The 22,726-nt window shown below is 40.6% G+C and overlaps 1 protein-coding gene across 2 annotated transcripts in view; it reads left to right on the forward strand.

Annotated features, from left to right (window-relative positions):
• The window catches only part of Nfkb1 (nuclear factor kappa B subunit 1), a 117,347-nt gene that overhangs the window by 91,292 nt on the left and 3,329 nt on the right, over positions 1-22,726 (forward strand). For both annotated transcript variants that reach the window (XM_026398133.2, XM_026398134.2), the window contains exons 12-23: positions 1,943-2,086; positions 4,022-4,111; positions 5,325-5,516; positions 6,695-6,836; positions 9,804-9,918; positions 15,471-15,672; positions 16,165-16,334; positions 16,649-16,751; positions 19,916-20,040; positions 20,944-21,010; positions 21,335-21,507; positions 22,307-22,481. In XM_026398133.2, coding sequence (XP_026253918.1) covers positions 1,943-2,086; positions 4,022-4,111; positions 5,325-5,516; positions 6,695-6,836; positions 9,804-9,918; positions 15,471-15,672; positions 16,165-16,334; positions 16,649-16,751; positions 19,916-20,040; positions 20,944-21,010; positions 21,335-21,507; positions 22,307-22,481 — 1,698 coding nt within the window. The remainder of the gene's footprint in view (positions 1-1,942; positions 2,087-4,021; positions 4,112-5,324; positions 5,517-6,694; positions 6,837-9,803; positions 9,919-15,470; positions 15,673-16,164; positions 16,335-16,648; positions 16,752-19,915; positions 20,041-20,943; positions 21,011-21,334; positions 21,508-22,306; positions 22,482-22,726) is intronic.

A 22,726-nucleotide genomic window follows, 5' to 3' on the forward strand; every position in this document is an offset into this window, starting at 1 on the left:
TATGTCAAAATATACTCTACTGTCATGTGTGTCTAAAAAGAACAAATTTAAAAATCTTTTTAAAAATTCCCATTGTACAGTGAAATATAAGCAGTGAGCATATCTACTTTAAAAGGCAAAAAGAGTTCATAGAAAATACTGACCAATGTCTTTGCTGGAAATCATGTCAATAAATAACAGTTATTCCCAAAGATGCATAAGTTGCCTGCTCTCCTCTTGTATTTCATACTTATACAGTGGAGTAATTTTCTATGTGAGATCAATAGTTTATATGATAAGATAAATAAGTACAGTTATTAATTAGTTATGGTATAACAGATGGGGAAATTTTACAAATCTGTCCATAATTCTTTGATAAGGAAGTTGTTAAATTTTATTCCCTTCTAGTGGAAGCTTATTTTTCTAAAAATTCACCCACCTTGGCCTTTCTCTTCCTGATAAGTAGGGGCATACTCAGTTTTTAAACTATTCAGTGCACTTTGTACCCTACTTTCCTCTGCTCTGTCTTTCAACTGCAGTGAGATGATCACGAGATAATCAGTAAACAGCAGCCTCCATCCAGCCTTGAGATGATTGGAACAACCACAGAATTAGAAATGAGCGAAAAAAAACTGACACCGAAGCATCAGAAATAGGACAGTTTTTAAGTATTGGGAAGCTGACTGAAAAAAGCTGACTAAAACACATTGACTGTTTTTTTTTGGTTGTTGTTGTTGTTTTGTTTTTTGTTTTTTAATGTAAACTAAGGAAAACCTCCTTCACTGCTTCAGCCCAAAAGACAGAAGGGAGAAAAACAAAGTATAGGTAGGAAAATTACAGAAGAGAAAGAGAAACAGAAACAATAAGAACACAAAGGTGGACATCAAAGGCAGAGACAGAACTCAGAAGGGGCATTGGAGCTGGTGGGAAGCAATGGGGGAAAGAGTTCCAAATGGCAGCCGGACCTGGACCCCTGTACCATCAGTCACCAGCGCCTGCAGATGCCTCTCTCAGTGTGTTTCTGGGATCCTCCCCATTTCTGTTATCATGGTGACCGTTAAGGAACACGTCTCCACCACCTTGTCTCTGCACTGTCCTGCCTCGGTTGAGTCTTTCCTAACCCTGTCCACAAGTGACAGATGAATCTCCTAAAACTACAAGCCCAAACACATCATTCCCCCACTCAAAAACATTCAATAGCCTTTCCACCTGTGAATTAAGAACTTTAGGTTCATACGCCAGATACATCTCAGCGTGGTCCCACCTCTCAAGAATTCCTCATACTAACCTTTCAGTTAAGCCCCAAACGTCTTGTTCTCTAAGCACCCCAGGCACGTCTTCCCTTCATTACCCTGTTCCCTTCGTATTCCCTTCCCAGAACATCCTCCTCATCTTCTTCCTCCTAGTCGATGTCCTATGAATCTGCACCATGAATCTACCATGTAACCACTAGAGTGCTGTCTTGCTAAATCTCTCCCCAGCTACCTCAAAACTAATGTTGGGGAGGAGGGTTCTTGACACCAAAGACCTGTTGTGCCTCTCCTTATCCCCAGCATTTAGGTCACCCTAAGTGCACAATGAGTGTTAGCTGGATAGGGTAATAATTTTGTGTGACCAAATGTGTACAGTAATGTTTTTGTATTCTGTATCTTTGATATCTCAATCTTTGATGGGCAATCTAATCTCTCACAATTTTACCAATGCTGGGGACTCAGGAAGCTGTCGCTTGCAAAGTGGAATTGGGTGTGTACTACTCTGTGGTCTCTCCGAGGCCCGTTCTCATTCTTCGTACCTATTGGAATAAATATAATGCTTCTTGAAATTTGGCATCTCTTCCTCCTTGAGTGCTTTCTATTTCCCTTTACGATGTTTAAAAATACCATGAGAATCAATAGTCTTTCTGTGGCTAGTGGTGGAACCGAATCAATCTTTTCTCCTCTGGTTTCTCTTCCTGTAAATACAGATAAAGAGGAAGTGCAGAGGAAACGGCAGAAGCTCATGCCCAATTTTTCGGATAGTTTCGGCGGCGGCAGTGGTGCCGGGGCTGGAGGTGGAGGCATGTTCGGTAGCGGCGGTGGAGGAGGGAGCACTGGAAGTACAGGTCCAGGTACAAAACAGTCTGTTCTTTTGAAAGCTTTCTCAAATTGGAGAGAGTACTGTTTTCCTTCCCTGGGTTTCTAAACAGGTCCCTGGGTTGAGTGGCAGTGGCATTATCAAGTACATGAGTTTCAATTAATGAAAATTTCCCTACAACTGTAAATTTATTTTTCAGAAAACACATGTTTGTCTTACAGTGCAGACTCCCTTTATCCACAGTTTCACTTCTCATGGTTTCAGTTACCTGTGGTCAACTTCAGTCTAAAAATACTAATAGTTATCTTGACTTTCAAGAGAGAAACCACATTCACATAACTTTTATTACAATATATCATTCTCAGCATTATATTTTGCTACTATTGTTGTTGATCTTTTACTGTGCCTAATTTAAAAAATAACTTACAAATTGCATACCTTTGTCATAGGTATGTATGTATTAGAAAAAATGTGGTATATGTAGCATTCAGTATTATCCCTGGTTCAAATATCCCCTGGGGATCTCAGAACCTATCCCTTGTGAATAAGAGAAAACTACTATATATATGTGGTATCTTCCAAAAACTTTAAGAAGAAAGAAATTCATCCAGTGCTGGAATATAGCTCAGTGGGAGCGTGCTTGCCAAGCTTGTGTGAGGCCTTGAGTTGAAGCCCTTGTACTGTCAGAAAGCAAATAATTAAATTTTAAAAAAATCATCTAATTACAGAAAGATACCTCTCTAAATATTATAGTGTACTAGTTGTCTTGGTATTGTTTGGAAACATTTAAAAGATTCCATATTATGCTGGTTGCGGTGGCACATACCTGTAATCCCAGCAGCTCGGGAGGCTGAGGCAGGAGGATCGTGAGTTCAAAGCCAGCCTTAGCAAAAGCAAGGCACTAAGCAACTCAGACACTGTCTCTAAATAAAATACAAAATAGGGTTGGGGATGTGGTTCAGTGGCTGAGTGGCCCTGAGTTCAATCCCTATTACCCACCCCGCAAGAAAGATTCCATATCATACATACTTGATTGTCAATGTATATTATATATCTACATAGGCTACATTGTAGATTATATATACTATGTTACAGAAAAATTTGAAAACATAAAATCCTGCCATTGAAGTTTAAACATTTTTAATTTACCATATCTTATGGTAAATATTTATGAATTTTCCCAAGTGCAGCTATGATCATCATGCTAATTACTTTATTATTTATTTATAGCAGCTATTTATTATCATCATATCATGATTGTGTGTCTAGAGTCATGTGCTGCTTTCACCTAACATAAGCATGTTTCCTCGTGGTAATATAGACTTCACATAAGCACAGTTTGTTAAGCATCATTATTAATGACTCATAATATTTCATCAAGTGAACAAACCATAGTGTAACTTACTTGAGTGTTTCTCCTATTCTACATCAAATCCTGCACCAAACGGCTATCTAAATGGTTTTCCTTTTATTCAAGATTGTTTTTAAATTAGATTCTTTGAAGTAAGTGTACAAGGTCAAAGGGTATAACATCTAATGCCAGCTGCTTCCCTATAGAATTTTTCCAGTTTATTCTCTCCCCAAAAACGCACAAGAATGGTGGCCATTCTCCTCTGAGGCGTCAATAGGTTTTCTCTGTTTTGTTTGTTTTTTTCCTCCTGAGTTTATCGTAACATCTTCTCTATAGACCAGTCTGAGTCTGGTGTGACCCTTCCTCAGTAGCCTCTCTCCTTCAGAAGGGAGAGGGACACATTCTCAGCATTAACTTCTCCATGTGCCAATCTGAACACTGCCTGAGCTGCCAAAATTTAACTCTGCCAAAGTGGAATTCAGTGGCCCCATCGGTGTGTCTTACGGACTCTAAGCTGATGCTTCATTTGTGGGCACCACACTATCCTCCCACACCAAAATCTGTGTTCCACTAAGGGACCAACACTGAGTTTTATATGTGCTTTACCTGCCATTCCAGGGTACGGCTTCCCGCACTATGGATTTCCTACATACGGTGGGATTACCTTCCACCCTGGAACCACTAAATCCAATGCTGGGCTGAAGCATGGTAAGTAGTACTTTAAAACAGGGGAAGAGAAGAAGTCAATGCTGAAAAGGATGTTTTTTTCATCATTACTTATCACAATAACAAAATCATCTTTTAAAAAATTTTAGAAAATATTTTTCCAAAAACCTTCTTATTTCCTCTGGAGAGTATAAATTCTGTTTCTAATATTCGTTTATGTATTTACTTTTTAAGTAGCATAAATGGGGGCAGAAGAAAAGAACATTACAGAGAAGTTGACAGAGACTTGACTGTTCAAACATTAGAAAAAGATCCACAACACTTACCTGTTGTCTTTCTCCCTCAAGTGATACACTTTTGAAATCGTTTTGAGTTTTATGGGCTTGGTCTTTTCCAATCAAGTGTTTTCCCTAAGTAGCAGTTGTTATACTATGTGTTCCTAACTTACATTAAAATTACATACTAGTGTATGCACTGAAGAAATAATTCTATAAATCTTCCCACTTATTAAATGCCTGTTTTGTGCCAAGTGTTTTTATATGCCCTAACTGTTAATTTTTTTTTTAACTTTTAATTGACTTTATTTTGTATTCAGGAATCAGGCAACATTTAATTCCATAAAATAGAATAAGTGTTTCCCTTAACTCTGATCTTTATACTCTGTAAGGAAAATATTAGCATCGGTACACGAAAGGTGCTGAGGCTCAGAAATGTTCATTCACTTGCTGAAAGTACATGGCTATTAGTGGCAGAATCAGAATTTGAACTTGGTCTGCCCGTAAACTCCAGGTGCTCTCACAGAACCTGTAAGATAACAAATTTGTACCAGAAAGACCATGATTAGAAATAGCGCACTGGGAGACCTCCCACACTGAAGAATGTGAATCAAGATCACATCTTTGCAACTTGCCTTAAAAAAAATAAGAGCTGTCCTTTCAAGAACTTTAAAAATTTCCATTTCACTTCAATACACAGAAGAGCTTTATTTCAATTTTCTCATTTACAGATAAACAAAATGAGATCTAAGTTTTTAGAAGTATACTTGAAAAATATTTTTAGAAGCTATTTTTAAAATAGCTCCACAAAATATTATTTATGATATGAAAATTTTAAAAAGATCTCGAATTATGATTTTTATTTTCCTTTTGCAATTCACTTGCTTCTTGCCTTTATCAGATCTACTTTGAAACAGTGAATTACAACTTAATTAATAAATTTTACTGAGAAATGGCTGATGGTTTTGCATTTCTCTTAGGAACCATGAATGATGTATCTAAAAGGGATCCTGAAGATTGTGGCAAGAGTGGTGGCAGAGAGATTGTAAATCTCCCTGGGAACATTATCAAAACCACAGAACAAGATAAACTGGACATGTCCATGGACAGAAATGAGGGGGTGACGCTGACGTGCACCGGGGGAGTAAAGGAAGAGGGCGCTCCATTTCAGGGTAGGTGGGTGCACAGAGCAGCACTCTGTGTGTGCTGGCTAGGGAGGGGTCTAGGTACCAAGCGGACTTCAGAATGGAGGTTTCTTTTCTGTTAACCTGAATGTACTTATTATGTTCTCCTCCAGTTTTGTGTGCTCACCTTTTGAAAAGCAGATGTCGGTCATTTTATTCACACTGGAATTCCCATTTTGTCTGTGTGAACCTAAAGCACAGAAATTAGCATGTCCATCCTCCTATTGTCCTTGTGCCGGTTGGGGGGGATCAGGAGAGACCATCAGCTTCTCTTCTGGCACAGATAATAGGGAATGGTTTCCACATCTTTTAGTCACCCCTCTCTAGTGTCTAGCTTGTGGTCATACTAGATGGAACTTTGCCTGAAAATGGAACTTTTCTTTTTGTCCTGTTGCCCTCTTTGAAAGGTAGGATTCGGAGGGAAAGTACTTCTGTGTTTCCTTTGAAACAGTCCTTGTTTGCTATGTTGTGACTCTAGGTCACCTCCTATAGTACTCAAAAGACCTCTGTAAAAGGAAAGAAAGTAAATATGGGCTTGGCGGCCACATGTGGCCACTATTGCATATTCTTTCTTCTTCCTTTATTTGTAATACCCCTTTAAAAATGTATGAACTCTGTTTAGCCAGGGAGACATTTAAAAAGTGGTTAATGTGTCCTGTTTGGAGCCCAAAGATCACAATTTGCCATCACCTGACTTCAAGGGAACAAATCTCATAAAAACACCAATGGCTGATTGAAAGTTACCTGCCTGGGTTTTTTAATACATTAACTAGACAGGTAGTTGCTAAAGATTCCAGAGAAGGATCATTTTACCAAGAAATTAATTATTGAAAAATCATGGCAAATCTAATCAACAATGGGGATTGATCAGTTGCCCTTAGAATAATGCACATTGGTTTTTCTCCTTAAAATAACAGACATTCCTAAATTCTTCCCCCTATCAAGCCATAGACAGATTTTTTAGGTCAATCTCTGTATTTTTCAGTGAGTCAGTATCTAATTGTGCTTTCTCTAGGGAACACAACCCAGAAGCGCTGAAAGGAGCATTTTTTATTAAAATGTGTGTCGGTGTCAGAACACCAATGCTCATGGTTCTGGCCTCGAGCCTGCCCTGCACATGGAGCAAGTGTAGGAAACTCAGCTGTGCTGTGGTCCTTGTCTTGCAGATAACCTCTTTCTGGAGAAGGCTATGCAGCTTGCCAAGCGGCATGCCAACGCCCTTTTCGACTACGCGGTGACGGGAGATGTGAAGATGCTGCTGGCTGTCCAGCGGCACCTCACTGCAGTGCAGGATGAGAATGGGGACAGGTAAGTCAGGGCTTCTATAGGACAAGGGTTGCTTTAGGTTAGAGCAGAGAGGCTAGAGATACAAAAACTTGCTCAAAGTTATTGGGTCCTGTAACAGGAACATCCTGTCAAAAAAAAGAATGTGTCATGAGGTTGAGTAGCATGATTTTCCTTTCCTGTTCTGCTGAAGTCACCTGTTAGACTCTGGAGTCGCTGAAGGGCTCATCTAAGAGTAGGTTTCACTGGGTGGGGCCCTGGGACTAATCTGTGTTGGTGATGGCACTTTTTTGAAAACCTTGTCTTATTTATTGAAATAATATTGGGAGAATCATTAGATTCCGAATCCCTGAAGCATTCTTATCCCAACTGTATATTTGAAAGAATAGTGTATTCAGGAAAAGCCCAATAAAAGACAGCAGCAACAGTAAAGTGATTCAGAGACAGTTGTCATTCTTTGCCGGTTACTGGTCCTTCTCTGCCTCTATTTGTAGTCACCAGTAATGTGAGTGGTTCAGACTCTTGTGACTGCTCCCAACCCATGCTGTGTGGGAGTCTGACATTCCAAACACCATGCCTTCCATTCCTGCTATTACTGAGATTCTATTTGCAAAGCCACCTGGCTTCCTTCTAAAAAGGTCCTCTTGGTCCTTTCATTGAGACTTCTAAAATGATCTCAAAAGCCTACAGAAATAACAAGAGACACCAGCCTTCAGATTCAAGTCAAGTGCTTTATCTAAAACTTTCTAAAAATAGCTTCAACACTGAGAAATGCTTTTCTGTGGAAGATCTCTTGTGTGTCGTGCTTTAAGTCTCTGTTTTAAAAACTCAACCAAATGCTTTAGGAAAGTGCCAACCTCAGGGTTTCAAGCAGAGACCTTTGTTCTCATTCCTTGCAGCATAACCAAGGATGTGGTATAACCACTGGCCTTGTTATACAGTACAAGAGGAACTGGTACAAGTCTCTTTGTGTGAGGACGTGAACAGTAGAATGTTTTCTCAGGGTTAAATAATCTAATTAGCATTCTAATGGCATATAACCACAAGAGAAAACAGTTAGCCAAGACAGGACAGCCGCGTTTCAAGTGACATTTTGGGGACCTGCTGAATTGATGAGTGTCAGGAAGATGAGCACAGGCGAGTTAGAAAGGGAATGCTGATACTTGAAGGGAGGACTATGGAAGGTCTGCAGGGCACATCATTCCAGTGGGTGTTTTGGGGGAAGCACACATAAAGACCCTGGACGTACCTGAAGGGGCTGGGGAGGTGGGCTTCCCTGGCCTAAGCAGGAAATTAACACTTATCTGGGACCCACTGACTCACACAATCAGGCTCTCTGAGAGGCCAGAGAAGTGGAACCAAAACCAAATAGGAGTCCTCTTAGAAGCATAGACAGGGGCAGCTTTGGGCCATCACAGCTCAGCCCCTTCTTTTCATTGAGTTTGTCTTATTTGGCTAACAATCTGAATCCTGGGGCCATTAGTCATCATAGAAATTAAAATAAAGAAAAAATTATAAAGCCCCTTGGTATTGGGGAAATTCCCATGAGGGCGTGAGGATTTGAGGGGGAGGAGGAACGTACTTCTGCTATGAAATGCTGAGCTGCACATGGAAATTTTTAGGCAGTTTTTGAAGTGGAATTTTTTTTCTTGATACACGTGCATCAGGTCCACATCAGACTGTGCATCCTTTTCGGAAGTCTTCTTCCAGCACCCCGTGAAATAGTGAAACCCTGAAAACATTCATTGAAAAATATCTGTCAAGTGCTAAAATCACAGTTTAAGGAGTTTTTGGACCTCCTGTGCCAAAGTTAATCCCAAATAAATTATACATGTTATTACTAAGACAGAGAGGCCTAGGTAAAATGGCACCTATATCTTTGAATGGAAAAAATCTAGCCTGCTTCTCCAAGCCCAGATGTACTGCCTCTGTCCTCTGCATCTTAGTCTGTCCATGCATGGAGTAGTCCTCTTAGGTGTTCATCTCCAACTCTGTAGAGCAGGGTACATCTATCGCTTATGTAGGATGGCTGAAGACAGGCCTGGGCTTGATTGCGAGCTTCACAGCAGCTTACTGGCTCTGTTGACCTTGGCTGAGTTATGGTACACCTTTAAGTCTATTTTATCCAAGACACAAAGATAAGATTACCTTGAATTGTTGCTGTGATTACAGTGTACATCAAATGCTTATCATAGTCTGGTAAGCAGAATCTCTCAACAAATAGAAGCCACATTTGTCATTATGAGTTGTTTCAAATTAATTTTAATAATTAGTGTTCTAACAACTTAAAAGAATTATCCCAGGATGATGCTTGACACCCACCAGTATTTTCAAACTCTTTATCATCAGCCCCCAATATTCCTTTATTGTGTTCCTGCCTAAAGTGTGTGTGAGGGCCTTCTAGCTGACTGGACATTGAACCTGCCTCAAAAAAAGACCACAAGCCAGAGAAGGAGTGTAGCATATAGAAAACTGCAGTTGCCTAACCTAGCAGGGAATTCAGATTTTTCTCCCAGTAGTTAAGTCTGCCTCCATTCTCTTGGGATATAGGAAGATCTTTAAAAAGGCACAACACTATACCTTGAAGCAGGTGGAAGGGCTAAGTAACTAAATTTTTCTGAAAATTTCCTTGTCTGAGAACATCAGAGAAGAGGTAGCAGAGAAGAAGCCCAAAGCTGTGGTGACGTAAAGCTAGGATTTGAGCTTAGATTCCTCCACCTTGAAGCCGGGGTGCCTCTGCACTTCAAGGGGTCATATACAAACACTCCGGAGGCCAGGCAGAGACCAATAGCAGTCCTAGATGAGGGGTTAGGAGGGGCAGATCCTCTGGAGAGAATATTCTACCTCCAATCAAGACATTTTATAAATTTAAAACATTTTAGGACCAAATAAAACTAAGTATGAGAGTCAGGTTCTATTTTCAAGTCGAATCATTTCTTGAGACTCTTTTTGTTCATTAACACCTTAGTTAATTCTGTATTTCCATTCCAGTGTCTTACACTTAGCCATCATCCACCTTCATGCTCAGCTTGTGAGAGATCTGCTAGAAGTTACATCTGGTTTGATTTCTGATGACATTATCAACATGAGAAATGATCTGTACCAGGTAAGCAGAAATCTCAAGGAGGAAAACTGAAGAAAAACTGTTTTGTTTTGTTTTTTTATGTATGTGTATATATTATTTTGGTAGTGTTTCCATCAAAAACATAACAAAACTTTGTTGGTAATTCTAAAAGCCTGTGAGTTGGGAATGTTATTTTTTGAATTAGAATCTTTTTATCTATGGTGATGATAGCAATCACCCTATACTGAAAGTCAGCATCCTGCTGGGGAAAGGCACACTTTAAACTTTAAAAATCAGAGTTACATTTTAGACAGAGAACCTAGAGTAAAAAATGTCTCATCTGTCAAGAAAAATAAAGTTGAAAAAAAAATTGGGTTTTTCTGAAAAGCCAATACTATCTAATTCTCAGGTCTACCTAAATGCACTTTGACAACAGCCAGATTAAATGTATATCAAATCAAGAGTACCGAAATCTGAACACAGAGAGGTGAAGGGGTTACGTGAGGAAGAAAAGGTGTTTTTCAAAAACTGAAAAACAGATCAAAGTGGAAAAATTGGGTACACCAGAGTCTTTGCCCTAGTGAGTTTTAAACAGAAATTAGTCGGGCCCTACCTGCAAAGCTACCCAAGGCTCTACATTAGAAAACGAGGGTAACTGGAGACTCAGTGAGAGCCTGATGGGTACATGCAGATTTCAGGGTGAGGCAGGGATGGCCAGTGGAAAGTGCTTGGACATATCCAAAGCCTGGGTGCAGGGTGTTGGGAGCCCAGAGTCCAAGTCCAAGATGCCATTCCACCATTGAGGGATTCTTCCTCTCCCCTCCCCTGGGCCCTTTTCCCACAGAGCTGTCTTTCCAAAATATGCCCAGCAATCGTGTATAATTATTTACTAATAAGAGCTCCAGTTCCCTGGGATTTATTTGTTTTGAGTGCAGAGCATTTAAGTTAATTTATTTCCTTTTTATTTTCATATTTTAAAATGTGCTTTAAAAGTACAAAAATATTAGCCAGGTGCTGTGGCACATGCCTGTAATCCCAGCAGCTTGGGACTGAGGCAGGAGGATCGTAAGTTCAGAGCCAGCCTCAGCAATGGCGAGGTACCAAGCAACTCAGTGAGACCCTGTCTCTAAATAAAATACAAAATTGGGCTGGGGATGTGGCTCAGTGGTTGAGTGCCCCTATATTCAATCCGGTTACCTCTCCACAAAAAATCGTACTGAAATATTGATTTGTAGTTCTCAGTAAATTTCTATCTGGAAGTAGGTATTTCACTCAATATTGGACACTAGTTTTGTTCTCTAGCTGTTGTGCTTCGTATCAAGAGGAAAATAACAGTAGGGACTCTTCACTAACTCACTGTATAAAATAACTAGGATGAAGTCTGATTTTAAATTTATATTTAAAGGAATATCTTCTTTAGACTTTCATATCATTTTGGGGGCTGTTGGTATTTGGAAAGTCCTTTGTCCCACAAAGATTTATTCTCTCAGAGTCTTGATTGTTTCTTTAAACATCACAAGTGAATGAATCAAACCAAGAGCAGGATGGCGTACTTTCTCAGTCCTCCTTTCAAAGACTACTTGCCTCCACTGTCTGTAGGTCAGATTCAAGGAAGTGCTGCTTGTTTTTCTGTTTATAAATAGGATCTGCAAAGGACACAGCACAACAGGATTAGTAGCTGAGATTTATTATGTGCTAAACTCCTTTCTGTATCATTTGGTTACATATATTGAGACTCTTCAATCCATTAGAGACTTCAGTTCATTACACGGCCAAGAACACTTCTGCCCCTTTTAATTCAGAAACCCTCAAGAGAATACAGCTCCATTTTCCCCAGCTCCCCACTGTTCTGGTTAATGGGCAGACAATCTGGATTTCTTGGTATGCCTTTTGGTGACAACCTTGAATTTGAGAACAAGAAAATGCTAAGATGTGAACTCTCGTTTATCTGTTGTCAAGTTTTCTGATAACTATTTTTGATAAAAAAATATACAGTTATCTAAGTTATATGGATTATTTGGTATTCATCTTAAACATTTTCCCCAGATACCTTTCACTAATCTTGAAAGTACATTTCTGTGACCATCTGTCATGATCAAATTCCTCTCCCACCCATCCTATAGAGAGAAGTTCAAAATAGACCAAGAGCATGGAGTTAGGATTTTTCTGAGAATATTCTCTTTAAATTATATTTACCTTCCCCAACAACAACCACTCCATTATTTGACATGAATTGTTTTATTGTGTATGTTCCATAAAACATTAGTGTTTTCCATGCATGTATTTTTCTTTTATGTTTTTAATTTTAATAAATATAACATACAGTTATTGTTTTTTAAAATACTGCAAAAGGATAAACATTGGGAAGTCCAAGTTGCCCTCCATGGCAATGCACAAGTCCTCTAGCCCTACTTCCAAAGCTAACTGTTGCGTTTGTAGGTATAGTACTTTCCCAAGAGCTGGCTATATGTGTACGTGCAGTTGAAATACATAGATACTGTAGTACTCTCACATACAACCACCCACATTATATTATACATGCATCTGCCACATGCATTAACCTTTTTCTTAATTTTTAATTTGATATGATTATAGATTCAGAGGAAATTATAACATAGTGAGAGATGGTAGTGTATTTAATGGCTGCTAATAGGAGATTCCCTCATCCAGTTTCTTCCACTGGTTATGTGCTGCATAAATATAGCACAATATAAAACCCAACAAATAATGTTGATATAATCCACAGGTCCTAATGAGATTTCTCCAGTCTTACATGCACTTATTTGTGCATATGGTATTGCCAGGAGTAGTGACATGTAGGTAGTCCCAGCTATTTGGGAGACTAAGGCAGGAGAAGCCCTTCAGCCCGAGAGTTCAGTGCAGCCTGGGTAATACCACAAGATCCTGGCTTCAAAAAAAATAAATAAATAAAATTGTGGGTGTAATGTTAATATACACACTACTGTATAATATATTAAACATAATTATATGTGTATATATAACACATATAGCTTTTATTTGTAAAATACATATAGTTATTCATACATGCATTTTTTTAAATGTGTGACATTTTACTCTGTGTCACTGTTTCTACCTTGGCTATTTATTGAATTTATCCATAAAGTTCTGCATATGGTTCATTGTTATTGCTCCTGAACAGAATCCCATAGTGTGCCTCTTCACCCACGTCCTCTTGTAGATTTGTGGGTTGCTGCGACATTTGAGCATGTACTTGGTCCTCCGTGTGACATCTGCTGGAGACACACATGGTACCACAAGACATGGTATGTGTGGTCCCAGAGTCCCACACTTATAATTGTTTAAGATACAGCCCTGGGTTTTAAGATCCAGAAACCTAAAATGTCAACAGAAAACATTTGGTGGCACTGAAGGAAAAACTTTTTTTAAAAAAACTTTTTTTCATGATAAGAAAATTTGTATGGCATAAAAAACTATAATAAAACTAGGGATAAATCTCAATTTCTGAATTATATGTATGAGTACCTGTAATTATACACACACACACATACACACACACCCCTTACAACTTGAGGTCTTTTTTACAATGTCATTCTTTTCTTTTTCCCACTTCCCTTGGCAGTCTAGTAAGCGCAGCCTTTGTTGACTGATTCATTTTTGAGTGGAAGGCTCTTGGTAACAACACCACAAGTTTTGAGAAGATCATTCCATTTCAAGCCAGGATTTATAATTCTAGTATGTGAAAGAATCGAGCAAGAATGATAAGTTAGCAACACACACACTCCGGTCTCATTTCTGCTGGGTTCCAGAATTGCTGTAACTGCCATGTACACAGCCTGGCCATCTTCATGTGGCAGCTCCCTGTGGCGTGGCCGCCCACACTGTCTAGGATGTTGGTGGCTCCCCTTCCACTGTGGCCATGGCCAGCAACTGCCTGCTGTAAGGGAGTTTCGCCACTAGGCAGGCTGGCTTTTCTAGTTAGGCTCCTGTGAAATAGACTGATTTTTATTCTTAAAAATATACCCTTTTCTCTGTCAGTGATTCAGTTTGGTTTTTTTTTTTTTTTTTTTTTTTTAATGCTTTCAAGGTTGGGTTCGTTGCTGTGTTTTGAAAACACGGCTTTTGAAACATCTCATTTGCATTCACCCACTACTTCGTGGGCAGGGTAGTCTAATGAACTGTTTTATCTCTTAGGTTCCAGCAACTCAGCTTTTCTGTTCATCTGAACCCTTTTAGTGACATAGTTGTATTGTCCTCATTATGCCACTTAGGAACCTGCGTCACCAACTGTGAATTGGAAGTAGGGGAGTTACAATGATTGGTCTTAGGAACCCAGTCTATGCAACAATATTTTTTAACTTAATGCATTTATTTTCTGTATCAGTATATAATGATGGCCTCTTTGTTAATCTTTTTTTTTTTAAAAGAGAGAGTGAGAGAGAGAGAGGGAGAGAGAGAGAATTTTAATATTTATTTTTTTTTAGTTCTCGGTGGACACAACATCTTTGTTTGTATGTGGTGCTGAGGATCGAACCCGGGCCGCACGCATGCCAGGCGAGCGTGCTACCGCTTGAGCCACATCCCCAGCCCCAATCTATTTTTTTTTTTATTGAGAAGTCTATTTACATTCCTTCAGTAAAATCATAGTCTCGATTTGCTAACAAATGGGATTATCAACTGAAGTTAGATTGTTACTAGAAACTCAAAAGGACCATATTTACTATGATATGAGCTAAAGAAATGACAAATAGGCCATGTTAAGAAACAAGAAATCTAGGGCTGGGGATGTGGCTCAAGCGGTAATGCACTCGCCTGGCATGCGCGGGCGCTGGGTTCAATCCTCAGCACCACATAGAATAAAATAAAGATGTTGTGTCCACTGAAAACTGAAAAATAAATATTAAAAAATATTCTCTCTCTCTCTCTCTCTCTCTCTCTCTCTCTCTCTCTCTTTAAAAGAAAAAGAAACAAGAAATCTAGATAGGGAAGAGGGATAGAGGGAAAGGGAAGACTCGGGGGATTGGCAAGGATGGTGGATTGTGATGGTCATCATTATACAAAGTACATGTATGAAGACTTGAATTCAGTGTCAACATAGAAATATGAAAAACTGTGGTATATATTGTGGTATATATGTGTGTTAAGAATTGTAATTCGGGCTGGCATTGTGGCTCAGTGGTAGCGCGCTTGCCTAGCAAGCGCGAGGCCCTGGGTTCGATCCTCAGCACCGCATGGAAACAAATAGAAGTATTGTGTCCAACTACAACTAAAAAAAATAAATATTTTAAAAAAGAAAGAATTGTAATGCAAAAAAAGAAACAACAAAGTACACGTATAATGGCAAAAAAACGAAACAAGAAAGCTGTTGAAAGTGATAAATGTGAAATCATCCTAATAATCTCAATTATGGAATGATTAAATGTTATTTAGTAAACTTGCTTTTTTAGAAGATGGTATGGAACAGGGAGCTCCTTTGCCAAGGTCAGGAGATAATCTAGGAATGGGAAATGGCCCTGCAGTCTGATGTCCTGTACTACTATGCTATGACAGCTCCCAACCAGTGGGCTATAGATGCTCACCACTGACAGTGAATCTCCTTCCCTTTCTCTACTTAGACGCCCTTGCACTTGGCAGTGATCACTAAGCAAGAAGATGTGGTAGAGGACTTGCTGAGTGCCGGGGCTGACCTGAGCCTTCTGGACCGCTTGGGTAACTCCGTTTTGCACCTAGCTGCCAAAGAAGGACATGATAAAGTTCTCAGTGTCTTACTCAAGCACAAAAAGGCAGCACTACTTATCGACCATCCCAACGGAGAAGGTAAGAGTCACCATTGCTGGTACAACCTTCTCCTGTTCACCTTCTAGATGCTCACTCATGTGTGTTACTTGAGTTTCACTCACAGGGCTTTTCCTTAGTCACCTGGAGTTGGTCCTATCTTGGTGGAATTTTGTGGCTCACTGTAACTAATGCCTTTAAAGGCAATTTGGAATGGTTAGTCAGTAGGAGGAAAAAGCAGAGGCTTGAGCAAACATTCGTCTTGAAGTACATAAAGCATCATTTATTTGGAGAATGTTTATTTATTCAGTGTCTCTTGAGAGCATAATAGGAGACTGTGGGTTTTTAAGACAGAACAATAGACTTACAGAGCCTTTACAGAAAACCCTGAGCTGAGACTCTTTCAACACTGTTAGTGCTGAAACCTGACGGCTTCCCTCCCTGGGATCCAGTTTTGCCATCCTTTCAGCTTCACTGAGGGCTGTTAGTGAGCAGCATCCCCACCCTGTGTCTGTCCCTGTGCTTGGGCCCTAGGTCTGAATGCCATTCACATAGCTGTGATGAGCAACAGCCTGCCGTGTCTGCTGCTGCTGGTGGCCGCCGGAGCAGACGTCAATGCTCAGGAGCAGAAGTCCGGGCGAACAGCACTGCACCTGGCTGTGGAGCATGACAACATCTCCTTGGCGGGCTGCCTGCTCCTGGAGGTGAAAGACACACTTGTCTTTGCATTGAATTCCCAGGGGAGAAATCTTTTCAAAGAATGATGTCAGTAACAGCCTTCCTCCTCACACCTAGCTCTACTTATTTGACATTTTTGCAAGACTTCAGAGTAGCACCTTCAGGCATTCCCCCCACCTTTTGCCCCTCATCTCTAATTAGGGATTTCTTCAATGGCAGAGCCAGTCCAAGTAGCAACGGGGCTAGTAATGTGACCTGAGGGGTCATATACAGGGGCAGGTGGGGGCAAAAGGCCAAGAGCACCTTTCACTAACTCTTCTCTGTGTGGGCTTGGCCTTAGGGAGATGCCCACGTAGACAGTACCACCTATGATGGAACTACACCCCTACACATCGCAGCCGGGAGAGGGTCCACCAAGCTGGCAGCTCTTCTAAAAGCAGCAGGTAGGTGGCCCTGCCATCATTGATGGACAGTTATCTGAAATGCAAACCTGACTTCAGAGCAGCACTGTTGCTGCCTTGTGGCCTCAGACATGCTGCTGAAAGTGTGGGTATAAATATTATATGAACAATCACATTTTCTTTGTTTTTTTTTAAACTGGGTGAAAAAGTGAGATGATATTTTTTTAATTTATTTATTTTTTAAATACACAACAATAGTGGAATGCTTTACACTCATTATTACACATAATCAGCACAATTTTTTGTAACTATTTAAAGTATGTTCACACCAAATTATGCCACTATACATGTACTCTTTTTTGCATTATAGTTCTTAATTTACATATAAACCCCAATTTTTCATATCTCTGTTTGTATATAAGGTATGTTGACACCAAATTCAAATCTTCATACATGTATTTTGTATAATGATGACCATCACATTCCACCATCCTTGCTAATCCCCTTCCCCTTCCCTTTCCCTCCCACCCCTCTTCTCTATCTAGAAATAATCTTCTTCCTATACTCTCCCTCCCTACCCCACTTTGAGTCATCCCCCTTATATCAGAGAAAACATTTGGCATTTGTTTTTTGGGGATTGGCTGACTTCACTAGCATGATCTTCTCTAACGCCATCCATTTACCTGCAAATGCCATGATTTTGTTCTTTTCTAAAGTGCTGAGTAATATTCCATTGTGTATAAATGCCACATTTTTTTTATCCATTCATCCACTGAAGGTCATTTAGGTTGGTTCCACAGTTTAGCTATTGTGAATTGTGCTGCTATAAACATTGATGTGGCTGTGTCCCTGTAGTATGCTGTTTTTAGGTCCTTTGGGTATAGTCCGAGAAGAGGAATAGCTGGGTCAAATGGTGGTTCCATTCCCAGATTTCCAAGGAATCTCCATACTATTTTCCAAATTGGCTGCATCAATTTGCAGTCCCACCAGCAATGTATGAGTGTACCTTTTTCCCCACATCCTCGTCAACACTTATTGTTGTTTGTCTTCATAATGGCTGCCATTCTGACTGGAGTGAGATGATAGAGTAGTTTTGATTTGCATTTCTCTGATTGCCAGAGATGATGAGCATTTTTTCATATATTTGTTGATTGATTGTATATTCTCTTCTGAGAAGTGTCTATTCAGTCCTTGGCTCATTTATTGACCAATCACATTTTCAACTATTATTGAGGCACTATTTGGACCAGATCAGGGTTTTACTCTCATCATCATGTTAGTTTTTACTCTCTGACTTATCTGTATGTATTGGATTCGGATTATTTAGGTTGATTCCCAAAGCAAGGGATCTTCTTAAAGCAGAGTGTACTTCCTTAGAGAATTCTGAGCTGTGTCAGTCTCTGATTACATCAGAAGTCTCTAGAAGAAAAGTATTTAAAGACTTCCTTCACAAGAAAGGAAGAAATAATTTAAAAACTTCATTTTACAAGAAAGGTTTCTTAGAAGTTGAAAGAATAGTCAAAAGCCAATGGGCTACCTATTGACTATTGTTACACATAAAACATTGAATACTGCTATCACATATTGGCCTTACTGTGTGTCAGGCACTGTGCTGGTATTTTACATGCACTGTCTCATTAGTCTCACTAAATCCACAATAACCCTTTGAGATAAGCATTGTTCACTCAATACCTTAGAACCAAGGAATCAGACTTGAGAGGCCACTAGACCCCATTCCCGTGTGTCACACCTCCACAGACCAAACTCCAGACTTTATCCTCTCACCATGTTTTTCCCATCTTCCTAGCTTGTGAGTTTGCAGATGTTATTCCATTTAATTCTCTAATCCTGCAAAGTATAGAAAATTATTTCTACTCATCTTCAAATTTCCAGTACCTTGCATATTTAGAACCTTAAAAAATGTTTAATGAAACGGGTATCTCAGGCTTGCCCTGACATATCTGATTTAATTTAGAAGTTATTTTAAAATTTTTAGAAGGCAAATGCTTCAGAAACTCAAGAAAACAGAGCAGGCTATGGTGCTGTTTTGAAGATATAAGAACTTTTCTTTGAGGGCACCTTATTTTTCTGCAAAGTAAAACTCATACCCCACATTCGCAGCAGCCTTTAAATTGAATGTGTTCTTTGCTGAGAGGCCCTGGTCTCAGAGGTGGTAAATTGTTTTGAAAGTCACCCGTTTTATGGAAGAAATGCCTTCAGGCTAGACAGCAGTTTCTCAGATGAAAAGCCTAGTTCCAAACTCAGAGGCATGAAGAAGAGCACTTAATGAAGAACAGCCATAACTCGACCTCTCCAGTTGTTAGTCCTGGAAATTGTTGGTCTTGGTTTCTCCACGTTCCTATGTTCAGGCCAGGCTTGGTGGAGTGAAAGCAAGACATAGTTCGGCAATCCTTCTTTGGCTTTCATTAAACAGTCCTCCATTTTTGAAGCTGGCCCAAAACAAATGTTCTGCCAGAAAAATAAAAACAAGTTCTTTGTCCCAAAAGGGTGTGCTGAGTAGTTCATTAGACATCAGGCTAATCACTCTCTAATAGGAATAGTCTCAAAACCTTTGATAAGTGATTTCACCCTAATCTTTGAGTTACTTTCGGTGTTTTGTGCTAGAAGTACAAGAATAGACTAGATTTCCCAAGATTCATTGGCCCTAAATTTTTTAGTAACTATACATCCTAGCAGAAGATTCTTTTGATGTTTTTCTATTTAAGGATCAGGGCCCTGGCAGTGTTGTACCCAAGAATAAAACTGACCAGGCTGTCACTAGACATCAAGCGTCTTTGCTCTTTTGAGTGAGGGAGAGAAGAAGGTGAGAGATGCTCATGGGCAGTCATAATTTTAAACATTTAGGACACTGATCCTCAGAGTGCACCCTCATCTCTATTAACAACTGTCCATTGGTCCTCAGATTAAGATACATCATTCAATTGAAAAATATCCTGTAGAGTTGAATGTAAAAGAGTATTTGGAGTCTTGTTTTCAATAATGTCCTTGGGTACTAGGACACCTTTATAGTCGAAGTAAATTAGAATTTAAAAAGATGTTCTTCGGATATTTCAGTAGACACATGTCTCATGCCTTAGAAATTATCCAGGTAATTACCTCCAGCTTTGCTTTTGAAATGCAACCCCTGTAGGCTGTTGGTGGTTGAGATCTGGGTTTACCTAACACAGTGCCACCCAACTTCACAGGAGCAGATCCCCTGGTGGAGAACTTTGAGCCTCTTTATGACCTGGATGACTCTTGGGAAAAGGCAGGAGAGGACGAAGGGGTTGTGCCTGGAACCACACCCCTAGACATGGCCGCCAACTGGCAGGTGAGTGCTGCTCCGCCCATCTGATGGCTGCTGAGGAAGCCAGAGGTTCAGGAAGGTAAGACCAGATGGCCTTCGGGTGCTTTATTCCCTACAGAAACATGCTTTCATTGTTAAGAAAGTCTGCCTGTCAAGAGCCAACTTTATATTTATCTTGAAAAGCCTATCCATGAAAGATCTAGGTCAGATGGGCTCAGAATGTAAAAGTGTATGTCTAATCAGATCAGAGTCGAGATGTGAGCCAGGTTAGAAACAAGGGAGCACAAACTTCACATGAGAGTTCTGCATTTCAAGCACGTGCCAGAATGATTACCGTCTGGATTTCTGAAGCCAGGATCAGTACTATCCTTTGCTTAGAACTTAGGTGAGTGATTTTGGAACATAAAAATAAACGGGGAATTCTTCAGAGGATTTCCATAAATATGAACAGATAAGTAGATTCAGAGCTTTCTCAAAATGCCACTGAACTGAGATCTAAAGGGGAAGAGCAGATACTAGGTCTTTGTGACCCAGAGAAAAGAGCCAGAGGGAGGAGCTGTCATCATACAGACTTCTGACACCACAGGGGACTTTTCTAGGGGCAAGCACTCCACATCTAAAAAAAAGAGAGAGGGAGAGAGAGATGCTTATATGCTTCCTGATGGCCCAGTTCAGTTCGTGTAGGGCTGAGTGACCTGGAGATTCCACGGTCGTCCCATCCCCTCAGCCCCCTGCATGATGGTACCTCATCTGCTCCAGAAGGCTTTTCCCCAGAACACAGAAAGCTCACCTCCTTCAGTGACCCTGGGTCATCTTCACCAGGTTCACCAGTGACAAAGAGCACTGGAAAGACTGGCATAGCTATGGATTTTTTTTTTTTTAACTTAAGACATTTCTGTGTAATATGTTCTTGTGTTTTCCTAACAGGTATTTGACATCTTAAATGGGAAGCCGTATGAGCCAGAGTTTACATCTGAGGATTTGCTGGCACAAGGTAGGTTGTGGTGGAACCAGCTTCTCTTCACCAGTACTGGCTCCACACTGCCTTTCAAAGGGGGGAGGGGGAGACGCAGCACTATCCAGGGTGTCCTGAGAAAGGCACAGTTTTCATTTTAGAATCAAAAGGCCCTAAAGTTTTGAAAAGGGGACTATCTGGACTTAATCTACTATAAATATATCCTGCTTTGGCTCAGCTGGGCCTTCAAGTTGAGTAGCTTGGTTGCTTCCACTAGGAGTAAGGGCAAACCAGGTGGCAGGAATCTGTCCCTCCAGAGTGTCTCTGTAGGTTAGGACAACGGTGTTTCTTCATTTCTTTCAGGAGACATGAAACAGCTGACCGAAGATGCAAAACTGCAGCTCTACAAGTTGCTAGAAATCCCTGATCCAGACAAAAACTGGGCTACTCTGGCACAGAAGTTAGGTCTGGGGATACTTAATAATGCTTTCCGGCTGAGTCCTGCTCCTTCCAAAACTCTCATGGACAACTATGAGGTACCACATCTCCTTATATATTTAACCATTTTTATTTAACTCTGTCCTGTTACACCATCCCTGGCCAAGACACAAGCCCCTTCCCTGCTCCTTAACTTGGACAAAGAAAACCAGTTCTGTCCCAAGGGCTTAGGTGGGCACCCAGGTCAGGATGGAAGCCCATTTTCCTGAGAAGTCTGTGTTCAGAAGCTTTGAGAAGCTCCCTGTTTTTAAACACCTGGAGACTTCCTGCAGCAATGCTGCTTAGAGAGTTGAGGTTGTCACAAAACCGCACATCTTCCTGACCCCAGGAGCATGCTCTGGTCACATGTCAGGACACGGAATTGTTGTTGTGCTGGGTGATTCCTGGTGGAGCCATTACCAGGTGGTGGCTTCATTTCTAAAAATAAAAGGGAGAAGAACATGGAATGTATTTATTTTCTTTTGAAAGTGGCATTGTTAGCTATTGTCTCTCTGTGTATTTTACAGTGTTGGCTTACACAAGGGTACTTTACTCTAGGTAGTGTTTTATTGCCTCAACACACGCTCTGTGTGTGTGTGTGTGTGTGTGTGTGTGTGTGGTATGTTTTCACGATAAACTGCTTCTCTGTGATTTCCTGAGTGATCTTTGAGCAGAAACAGGAAACCTAACTCAAAGACAGAGTGTTTTCTCAGTCACTTTTCCCTCTGCCCTTTCCAGTCCCACATTGCTCTCTGAGCAGACAAGACGGCTTGGAGGAGGACAAGGGATGGGTGTTTGTGTCTACAGCCTGCATGGCAACTCAAACACCAAAGAACATGCTCTTGGTTTTCCTCACAGGTCTCTGGGGGGACCATCAAAGAGCTGGTAGAGGCCCTGAGACAGATGGGCTACACCGAAGCAATCGAAGTGATCCAGGCGGCCTTCTGCAGCTCGGAAGCCTCCAGCCCCGTGAAGACCACCTCTCAGGCCCACTCACTGCCTTTCTTGCCTTCCTCAACAAGGCAGCAAATAGGTAAAGATAAAAGACAGACAAAGCAGTGGAGACATCTCCCTGCTCCCCGAGGCTGGTGTCTTCTTGGCATATTCCAGCTCCCTCCCCATCATCTCCTGAATATATCCTCTGGTAAGACTGGTCTGTCCTCCTCTGGACGCTACTCTTCATGAGGGTACTGTTCCTGTTCTCGCTCTCTTAAGTGTAAAGAGAGGGAGATTCAGAGAGAGAAAAATGGAAAGTCTAAGGTTTGTAGAATGAGGACT

This window comes from Urocitellus parryii, chromosome 10 (assembly GCF_045843805.1).
Source record: "Urocitellus parryii isolate mUroPar1 chromosome 10, mUroPar1.hap1, whole genome shotgun sequence".
Taxonomy (NCBI): domain Eukaryota; kingdom Metazoa; phylum Chordata; class Mammalia; order Rodentia; family Sciuridae; genus Urocitellus; species Urocitellus parryii.